The 11,289-nt window shown below is 32.1% G+C and overlaps 1 protein-coding gene across 1 annotated transcript; it reads right to left on the minus strand.

The window, feature by feature from the left end:
* Positions 1-4,431: 4,431 nt before the first annotated feature.
* Positions 4,432-10,729, minus strand: LOC101204808 (acyltransferase-like protein At3g26840, chloroplastic). Its single transcript, XM_004149787.3, has 14 exons — positions 10,034-10,729; positions 9,726-9,777; positions 9,521-9,576; positions 8,966-9,124; positions 8,447-8,551; positions 7,906-8,006; positions 7,633-7,754; positions 6,914-7,022; positions 6,454-6,584; positions 5,867-6,236; positions 5,457-5,570; positions 5,272-5,357; positions 5,065-5,174; positions 4,432-4,977 (listed from the first exon to the last, which is right to left on the minus strand). The coding sequence occupies exons 1-14, from the start codon at positions 10,485-10,487 to the stop codon at positions 4,787-4,789; spliced, it is 2,160 nt and encodes a 719-aa protein (XP_004149835.1). The 5' UTR covers positions 10,488-10,729; the 3' UTR covers positions 4,432-4,786.
* Between the last annotated feature and the right edge of the window lie 560 nt (positions 10,730-11,289).

An 11,289-nucleotide genomic window follows, 5' to 3' on the forward strand; every position in this document is an offset into this window, starting at 1 on the left:
CCATGATAGAATTGGATTGTCTATCATGTACAAATCTAAGAAGCCAAAGTCGAAACAGTGGGCGCCATGATAGGAGTTGCATCGTCTACCATGTACAAATCCAAGAAGCCGAAGCACCAAGTGCCATGATAGATTTGCATCATCTATCATATACAAACCCAAAAAGTTGAAACAGTGGGCGCCATGATAGAGTTGCATAAAGAAGTCGAAGTTGAAACAATGGAAGCCATGGTAGAGTTGCAACTATATTATAGATTACTTTATGGTGTGAATTACCTTTAGCTCTTTTAAAAAATATTATGTGTTGTATTTAAAGTTCTTGCATTTAGAAAGGTTATATTTTTGTCTTGGTTTGATATCAAACTCATACAAACTCTTGAAAACTTTTGTTATTTTATTAGGTCGTGCAACAATGTATGATTAATCTACTATAGTGCATGGCTACCAAGCACAAGCGATTGATGTTTGGTCAGAAACAAGACTTGTAATTTCGTTATTCACAACAATAACTTGTTGTATTTAGTTTTTTTCGTAAAAATATATTACCAAGGTTTAGTTTCTATTTTGCTCTTGTATTTGTCCCTTTAGAGAAACTCAATAGATTTTGTGCACATAGTTTCTTTGTAATAACGTTTTCTATGTTATTGTTATATATGAAAGTTCTTATTTATAAGTGTACTAATTTTGTGTTAAAATAGAATTATAGTCAATGAAAATTATGTGTAATGATATGATCAACTGACAATATAAAAGTTTGTAATTAATTCTAATATGCAAGCATTTAAAATTTGTTAAGAGTATGAGAGTACAATAATGGAACAAAAACATAATAATTACAATTTTTTTAATAAGAAATTCGAAATATGCTTGACGATTTTTATATGTCATAAAAAATACATTCTTGACGGTTTTAAAATGTAACAAACAAGTGCATTCTTGACAGTTTTTAAATGTCATAAACACTTATATTCTTGAGGGTTTTTAAATGTCATGAACATTCACTCTTGATAGTTTTAAACAGTCATGAACATCCATACTCTTGACGTTTATAAAATGTCAACGTTCACTATTCTTAACGTTTTTATCAATCGTCAAGAACTTTGACTTTCTTGACATTGGCTTCAATGACAGTTTTAAAATCGAGTAAATGAAAAGAAATAATATATATATATATATATAAATTTTGATAAAGACATTTTTTTTTAATTTAGAAAAAAAGAAAACAAAAGAAAAATAATTGAAAAGGAGAAACAAATGGAAAAAAAAATCCTCAAATCATTTTTGTTTTTGCAAAAATTTTAAACTTTATCCCAAACCATAAATTTATTTCAAATTCAAATTGAGTAAAAAAAAATTTGGGAGACTTTTCAATTTTTAAGTTTGGAGACAAGCACAAGCTTTGCAAAAAATTCAAATGAGGAGATTATAAAAAAATGAAAGCTTTATTTATATTTTGATAAGTCGGCAATATTTCAATTTTATCAATTTTAGGTCTCAATTCTTCCACTAAATCCATGGGTAAAAAAAAAAAGGCTATATTTTAAATGATTTTTATAAAAAAAATTGTGAACTAAAATCAATATTCACTACAAAATTAAGATTGTCAAATTTTATTTTAATCAAACTTATGTTCAAATGCATAGTGATTAATTTGAAATATTAACTAGAGTCAAAGTCAAGAACAAAATTATTGTATTCTTTTGTTTTATGTTAATGTTTTCGAGATTCACCCACTGATACACGTGCATGGATTCGAGAAGGGACATTTGTTGAACTAGAAATTTAGTCAATTAAATTTTGCCACACAAAATTGTGATAATCATAATTTAATTGAGGTTGGGTAGTCAAGTTTTCTCATATCCAATCCAATTCAAGCCCCCGAGCTAAAAATTGGGCCAAAGATAGAATGTGTCCAAGCCTGTCGAGCAAGTGGACCCAAGCCCAACAAGCAAATGGGCTCAAGCCCAAGCCCACTACAAAATAGGTCCAAGCCCACCTAAAGTCCATGGAAATTCTCTATAAATAGAGACATTCATATTCATTTGAGAGATGTTTGGTTGAAGGATGAATTGAAGCTCTAAAGTTTCGAAGAATCGAAGACTTAAACTTCTAAAAACTATCAAGACGTGCAAGTTTTTATCAACTTTGAGATCATCATTTTCTGAAAGATTGAAGACTTGGAATATCAAACTTTCCTTAAGGTTGAAACTTAAATAGACTTACTACTACAACTTCCTAAAAATTGAAAATCAAAATGTTCTAAGTCATAATTTGTATCCGAAAGAAAGTATCAAATGAGTAAATATTAGATATTGTATCCCCTACACCATATAAATTAATATACAAAGTTCAATTCCATGAATTATATTTCTCTTGAAATCTCGTGTGAACACACCCTTAAAATTTTCTTGAAAGTAATGATGAATTTTTTTTCAAAAATAAAAAAATTGACAAACTATTTACATTTCATAGAACAAAACCATTCAAAGACAAAATTCATTAAGCTATATAGAAAACTTTTCTATGAAGTGTAAATATTTTGTCAAACTAATTCTTAACACGCGTCATACACGTCATATTTGTGTTTTAGTTTCATTTCATTAACTAGATTATGTTTTTTGATAACAACATTTTCTTTGGATTAATTTTTCTTCTAACTGTTGTTTAAAATTAAATCAATAAATAGTTCTTAAAAATGGAATGCTACACTAATTGCTAGACAATTCTACTTTGTCACCGTTAAACAAATTAATTAATTATATTACAATAGTTTTCTATACTTAATTTTATAAACTTTTAGAAAAGAGAGCTTACAATTGAATAAAAATACAAATAAAGGGAAGTGACAAACACAAAGTTTTTCTCTTATACAAGTACATATAGATATTCTTAAACACATGACAATTGATAGGATTTTTTTAACAATTATTTCATAAATCACTACCAAATAGCTATCATTTAAGGATGTATTTTTCTGTTAGTGGGTCTTGTTCTATTATTGTTTGTATGGATTGTCTCTATTACTAATACCTATAGATTTACATATTAGACTAAATCTAGAAACCTCTCTATTTGATTAGTTTAGTCTTTGGTTGATAGATCGATTAGACACTCAACAATTAATGAAGATATTCTATATAGTAATTTTTATATATCAACTTGAAACATGGATGAAATGTAAAAGATTTTCGTGAGATATATTATTTTAAAACAAACACATCTAAGAAAGCTTACGACAACTAAAATAAATAAAAATTAAAAAGAAAAAGAAAAGAAAAGGCTTGCCCTCAAACTATAGGATTAGAATCATGCAATATTTTCTTTGGAATGCTATCCAATTTGTTTGCAAACTTGGGACATCGAAAAATGGACTTTTATAGCCATCCAAAACTCAACTAATTGGATGTTATTTAAGAATTTCTAAAGTTTTGTTAATTTTATTAGTTAATCGATTTAGTTATTAATGGTTTGCATTTAAAAGTAAGATAAACTTTTGGGTTTTGTTAAGTTACAAATTTACCATTAGCATAATTATCTAATAAGGTATTCATAAATCATCTAATTTCTTTTTCAATTAGCAGAATTTCAAATAGAACCAGATAAAAGAGGAAAATAAATTATTGATTAATTTTATTTTAGATGTTGAATGAACTTTTGGTTTTCTTGAACTAGAGTTATCATAAGTTACAATTAACCTAACAAATTCACGAGGTAATTATAAAATCATCTCATTTATTCTTTAATTACCATTAAAACTGAAAATTGAAAAGATAAAATTGTTACCAATGCGATAATAGAAAATAATACAATAGAAGGGCAAATATGTAAATATGTAGATGTTTTGTTTTTACAATTTCCCTTAAAAAAAATAAACTCAAGTATTATTTTATTGTTTTGATGATTTAATAATGGTAGTTTGTAAACTAACTAGCCTAATATTAATATATATTTTTATGTTAAAAACTAAATTGCTTCAAAACATAAATTTGTTGAATCTATACTAATTTGAAAGTTTCTTATTTATTCCTTTTTTGTTTTTGTTTTTTATTCATTTTTGGGTATCTGCATTGTCAGCAATCTTCATTGGCTCACATTGGCTAAAAAAGTTTAAACACCAATCTCCACCAAGTTCGTTGCACTACATGTATATCTAAAAAACCTTAATGGTGTCAAAGACTGCAATGAGTTGAAACATAATAGAAAGGATTTCGAAAAATTCACAAAAAATTCTAGTATTTTTATACATTGCATCTATAATCTTTTTTTAAATTCTGTATACGCAATCTGTTAATTTTCTTAAACTTGACACCATTCTCAAAGAAGCTAAACATGACTGACAATTAATGAAAGTAGTAACTATATCACAGTAAAAAGAAGTTTTCTCCAAATCTCTTGAGTTGTTATGAAGAAAGTGAAGTTTGAACATTTTTCTAGCAGTCCCAAACATATCAAATCTTTATATATATATATATAAATTCTTAGATAGAATCATTGGTATCTGATTATTTTGCAATACAAGCAAGAGTGATCATGAATACAGGGTCTTCACATTAGAGGCCTCAGCTTATGAATAAAATTTACACCCACAAATTGGCATTACAATGAAAATTCATAATAATAGACATGCGTTAGATTTTACCTGAAAAGAAAATAAATCCTATAACCTATGGCAAGCACCAAATTGGCCACAAACGTCAGCTTTTCACCAACATCCTTATTGGCCACTGGCCTAACAAACAAATCAATCGTCTCAGTGATTCTTGCTGGTTTCTCTTGCATGGAACAATCATATCTCAAAAGTTGGAACTTCAGCTGTAAAACCATGCTTAGCTTGATATGCTAGACGAGGCCATAACTGTCTGTAAGGATCGCTCTCTCTTTTATTTGTTAGGTATGCGAGGCAGTTCTCTACCTCACCCTTTACTTGAAGATATAGTTCGTGAGCTTTTTCTCTGTTACGCAATTCCTCTTTCCGCCCTTTATTTATATAACAATTGAAGTTTATATCACTAATTAACCAAGCACAACATATTAGAAGAAAATAATTTTTTCTAGTAAACGTACCTTCGGTTTCAAATGGCTTTCCAAAGTAGTAATAAAATCTTCCAGGAAGTTTAGGGATAATTCCAGGGAAGTGGACATCTTGATTTGCAACCTCGCCATTCATGTGAGCCCTGCCAAAACAGAGACACCATTCAGAAACCTAACCAAGCAAGAAAAGTGATAAAGTGTTTACGAATAGATAACATTTGAGATGATAACAAAATAAACCTCAGTTTCACGGCTTCACTGGTTAGTTCCTCTATTTGTTTTTTAAAGAGCGGAACTTTCATTTGGTCTTCATAATCAAAAACCATCTGATGACAGATAAAAACTAATTAGTTTTTTCAAAAGAGAACATAATTGAACACTAACCAGAAATGAAATGGTATGTAATGGGGGAAAGGGAATCGTACTTCACTAATATCATCTTCTCCCACAACACCAAAAGGTACAATTTTCGCTCCAAACCGAGCAGCCATTCGAATAAACTCTGATTGCTCAGGCCAGAATAGCTTATACGCTTCACCCTGCATAAAAAGAGTAAAAAACAACAGAGGGTTAGCCCCTATAATTTGTAGTAGACAACTGGGCCTTTGTAAGAAAAAACATACAAAAAGACAAGTATTGCCTTCCTGAATAAATCCCAGTTCTGCTTAGAGATTTCTCTATTATTTATAAATAAACTAAATGTATTGTTGAACGAACTCATTATGACTATTAAGTTCGTGTCAACTAAACAGAAGGTAATGTAATCATCAAATTTTCATGCTGGTGATGGGATGTATAAAGCAAACTAATGCCTTCAATTTGTCAGTCAAATTACCTTCCGATGTAGAGCCTCGCGCATGCCTCCGGGATATAATAAAACGTGAGACTTTGTAGAAAGAAGTTTATAGAAGTTCTTGGCAGTGACAGGAACTGCTCCCATCATTCTAAATGAATCATAGGATGCTAAGTCAGGTAAACGTCCTTCCTTTATTTTGATAAACATCAAAGGATGTGCCATCCCTCGTAAAATTATGTTCTTTTCTTTGAAGAACTGGCCTACCATGGGAGCTAATTCGAGTCCCAATAGCATATGATACCCAACGAACAGGACAGGACCTTCTTCAGGAATACCTGCGAGTCCTCTCACAATTTTTCCATCTTCTAGAGTTGAAAGAAGCACCGGACTCGTAGCAAAATTAACCAAACTATAGCAAAACCACACATTTTTATGTAAGAGTGGTCACTAAAATTGTCATAAATTAAGCACTGAAAAAACATAAATCAATAGAGATTCCGAAACATCATCCCAGTACCTTCACGATGGTAAATTATATGAATATACTGGCTCTATCATCATTAACTAAGAGTAGAAAACAAGTGACAGACAAATATTTGTACGTGTTTGTGCCAAAGTGTAATCACCTATAGTCCTCAAATATTTTTCTAACTTCAGCAGGCGACGGTGGGATGAAATCTGAAACATAATCCAGGTACTGTGAACGACGATAGAAACTAGCACCCCTGATTGTAGTAGCCAAATCAAGGCCATCCTCCTGCCATGCATTCAATAGCAGAATTGTGTTAATTATTAATTTCAGGAACTCCAGCCATTTCATATACTATTAGCAAAACAAAGTTGACCTCAATGAGAACCAGCTGTGTTTGTACGAAGAAGAAAGAAAAAAGCTTTTCTTTTTTTGTTTTTTACGTGTAACAGATAACAGTTTCTTCTCATCCTTCACTCTTTTTATAAGCAATATCTTTGTTTGAATAGACCGTTACTGGCTTTGATTGTTTTTTCATTTGAAAGAGAAAAAAGAAAAAAATAATCTAACAATGAGAAACTTAACATTTACTCCACAAAAGAGAAATGGTCTCCTACCAAGAAAAGGAAATGACCATTGTTGGAAAATCTTCTAATCTCACATTTTGGCAAAAACTGACGAAGTCTTTCACCTTCCTCCATACTGGGTAGCAACTGATCTCTGCCACTGTAAAGACAAAATAATTCATGATCATAAACAGTTATAGATCTCTAAGAGAAATATATATAATGATCATAAAAACAATTATAAATCTAAGACGAAAGAATTCATGCTCATAAAAATAATGCATGGTTGCTTCCCAAAAAATATGATACAAGATTGAAGATATATAATGACCATCTTTCCACTTCAGATTGTTCAGAGGCTAAGAAAGATTCTTGATTATACTAATACTAATGTCAACCATATTCGAAGAAACACATATCATTGTGATGGTCAGTGTGCTTAGGGATGTCAGATAAAAATTTCTTGTGTCGTCTTTAGAAGACAAAGTGCGCTGTTAATTTATTTCTCATTCAAAACTCCTAATGCTACTGAACTATCTTCCTTCCAGCGTTAAACAAGAGTTAAAATTTAACATCGAAGCCACAAAAAAAAATTGTGAAGCAAGGATGGGTTAAGAACAGAATGGAAAAGTTCACCCATCTTGCGTTGGTTTTCTGTCTTGGGTGGAACAATTTAAGTAGGAGGAGACTGCTAGAAGCTTGGCAAAATATACAAAGAAAAAATCCCTTTACTGTTGTTGATTAAAAGGATTATGAAAGAAGATATGGACCTGCAGAGTATCAGAGTCTGAGCTTTTATGGCATGAAGCCGTGAGTTGGAATCCGCTGAAGCAGATTTAAGCATATTCAACTTCCAGATGAGTGTTTCTACAGGTAAAATATCAGCAAGAACCTGTAACATTGATCATTAGCATGTGCATCGTTGTTAACAAAATCCAGATACACAATGTTCTTCATAAGTTTTTATGGAGATATTATGTTGAGAAACAATCTTTTATCAAATTTGATTATGAGTACACAGGTTGTTACAGAGCTCTTCTTACAGAGAGGTGAGAAGATACAGCACCAAGATCCTGTGATAATTCGCTGACTATTCTTTGCAATATGTCTCCCACACCAGCCAATGACAGCCTAGAAGCATCACCTAAAAAATACGCTGCCCCATCACTTATTTAATAAAGTAAAAGATGATTATGAAGTACCAATTATTAAACATGATCATTAAGAGCATAATCATTTTCAGGTCCAAAAGCTACATTCTAGGGATTTGAACTCGAAATCTTGTGCTGTAATTAAATATGATATTCTTTTAGATAAGAAATGATTTGATTGAAGAATGAAATATCCAAAGAGAAACAGTAATTAAGTATCATATTAAGTTTAATCTTTTTAATTTATTCTTTAACAATAGTGTTTTTTTAATCAGTTTCATGAGAAGAGTATCTTGTAGTACAATTTTCATAAAATCATCCAAACTCCAACTAATGATCATTCAAAGAAAAAAAAACTTACCTAGTGGAAATGAATCATGTATTTGAACCAATAAGTACACAAAATAAAACGTGAATCACAAGGAAAGAAAACCTTTCAGTAAATTCAGTATGTAAGGGAGGCTAACTTGCAATGATTCTGGCATGAATTCCAACAAAGATACTACAGGTTGTAATGGTGACTTGCTGAAAGAAGTAGCTGCCAGGGGAAAGTACAAAAATAAATATTCAGTAGGGAAGAGATTACACAAAATGCTATCTGAAGTTTGAAATGTTTACACATTGAATAAATATGTTTATTTGTATCATAAATCAAACCCCATGAAACAAAAATTTCAAAGAGCAAATTTTCACCCCAATAAATTGGTACCATCTTGAGCTTCCATGTACACTCATCCTTTCCCACGCATCCCATCACAAAATTACAAAATGTTTGTGCAGCTCAATTTAAAAAAACAAAAAATTGGTCTGCTGGGTATCAAATTTATTATTAACAATCTTGCATTTTTTAGAAATAAAATCAAAGTTCAACATCAGTCCACATCGGGCAAGAGGTAAGTCTCATGTAATCATTAAAGGCAATATGAATCAACAAATAGTTCACTCAGCCTACCTGGATTAGACAAAATCAATATAATGTCGATATGTGGATTACGGGCGGCAACAGACAGAGCAAGGCACGCTCCAAAAGATTCTCCAGCAAGGTATATTGGTTTCTTTGGTGAACGACGATGTTCATCTTTTACTGTTTTTTCAACCAACTTCAGCAATTCTGCATTGAGTTAAATAATTCAGATTCCATGATATTTTAATCCACCAATGTTGCAGAATCGACAGCTCAGTCTCACTTTTCATGACAGCAAACAACTCAGTATTACCAATAAAGATTTCGTAATCTAAATTTACTTTAGTTAAGTCACCTTAATTAGAATCATCATCTCCCTAAACTGATAATGGTTGTTATTCTTTAAATAGATAGATCCATCACTCGGTAAAAACCATTGTGGTCTCAATTAGTAAAGTGTACTTCATTTAGATTATCTCGAACTTAAATTCTCCTACCCCACTTGTACTTTTTTTAGGGAAGAAGAAAAATCCTTCTTACACATTATAATGACGAACCAGAAACTTAAATGCCTAATTACAAAGTAAACTTGCTGATAGTGACCTGTAAATGGCGTTCGATCCCTGACTGGAATATGCAAGCACCATACATCGAAAATCCTTGAATGAAGGAACAAAAATCATTGAAAAGTTAGCCCTTACTACACGTTTCCTTCAATTAGTAAAATCAAATCCAATTTTGATCAAAATGAAAGATAAGAGAGAGAACAATTGTAAATCATTTCGAACTCAAATACAAGGCGACATACTTCCCCAATCTCTGATGATGCTTGATAAGCCCAAGTCCAACCCCATCAATACCTACAGATTCAAATCATAAAGCGATAAAACAATGGTGAACGCCAATTATATAAATGAAGGCGAAAATGCACGCGAATCGAATTGAGAAAGGCCAGAAGGACCCGGAAAAAGAAATACAATGGCGTAATACAGAGCAAGATGCGTTGTTTCCGATTTCAAATTTTGCAGAACAGTGAGTAGATTTGGCGGGCGAGAGAAAAAGGCAATACAAAAATAACAAAGTGAAAAACAATCCAAACTGGAGAAGAAAACCAACCAGGCAAGAACAGAAGCAATGGAGAATTATGAATCCGAGAACCGGACTCAAGCGGCGAGAACCAGCGAGGAGGTCCGTTATCCGATCTAATCAAATCAACCGATTGTTCAAAATAGTCGTTCAAGCTCCGGCGGACCTCCGTATGTTCCGAACCCGAGTTGAACCGGGTTCCGTTTTCAGCACCAGCTCCAAGAATCGCGGTTGTAGCATGTTTGTAAGTTTTGTCAAACCGGGCATTAACAAACAAATCACCCACGGAGGAGGTTGAAGCAATGTCCTCCGGCAAGGAAGAGGAAGCAACTTGGTCCATGGAAGTAGTAGGAAGAGCAGCAAATCGGGGAGCATTATGGATCGCAAGAGGGGAGGATTTGAAACTCGCAGTGAAGGAGGTCCTATCCCGAGGGAAAGCGGAGAAGAGAAGGCCATGGAAAACACAAGCTCCAGTGGCGGCCATGGAAAAGCGAGGGAGTGGGAAGAAGAGAAAAGGAAAAAAGAAGTTAAAGAGGTGTCCGGAAAGTGGGAGTAGGTAGTGAGGAGGAGAGTGGGGGCAGTAGATGTTGGTTGGAAAATGGACAATTATTCGAGGGCTGTGCGGTGGCTACTGCCTCCGGGATGGTCGGCAGTGCCGGAATTAGAAAAATGGTAGATGTATATTTTTTACGCTGGGATGGGGCTTTATGGCTTTCTTTTCTATAACTCTCACTTTGTCATCCCAAAATTCATCAAAAATACCTCATTTTTTTTATTCTTTTTTTCAATTATGGAAGTGGGCCCACTTCTTTCAAGTCTTTTGTGTTTTACTCTTTCTAATCTCATTATTCAAACTTCTACGTTTTCCACGTTGACCCTCCACATTCTAAATTTTATTCTTTATTCTCATTTTCTTATTCCTTTACTTTTTCCTCTTTTTTTTTCCTATTTAGATCATGTTTACTCAAAACAGGTGTACTCCTACTCAAATTTCATTCATATATCAATATTAAACAACAAGTAACTAAATTGATTTTCATCACGTTTATCAACTTTTAATTTTGTCAATTTTACTTTTATCTTTATGCTTACATAACTTTACTTTTATCTTTATGCTTACATAACTTTACTTTTATCTTTATGCTTACATAACTTTACTTTTATCTTTATGCTTACACTCACACAACCTAAAAATAAGTATAAATGTGTCAAACTTAATAGTTTTTTTTTTCAAAACACTAACAATAGTGCTCACCATAACTATAGTGATACCAATAATGCTTGAT

The sequence above is a fragment of the Cucumis sativus genome, chromosome 3, assembly GCF_000004075.3.
Source record: "Cucumis sativus cultivar 9930 chromosome 3, Cucumber_9930_V3, whole genome shotgun sequence".
NCBI lineage: Eukaryota > Viridiplantae > Streptophyta > Magnoliopsida > Cucurbitales > Cucurbitaceae > Cucumis > Cucumis sativus.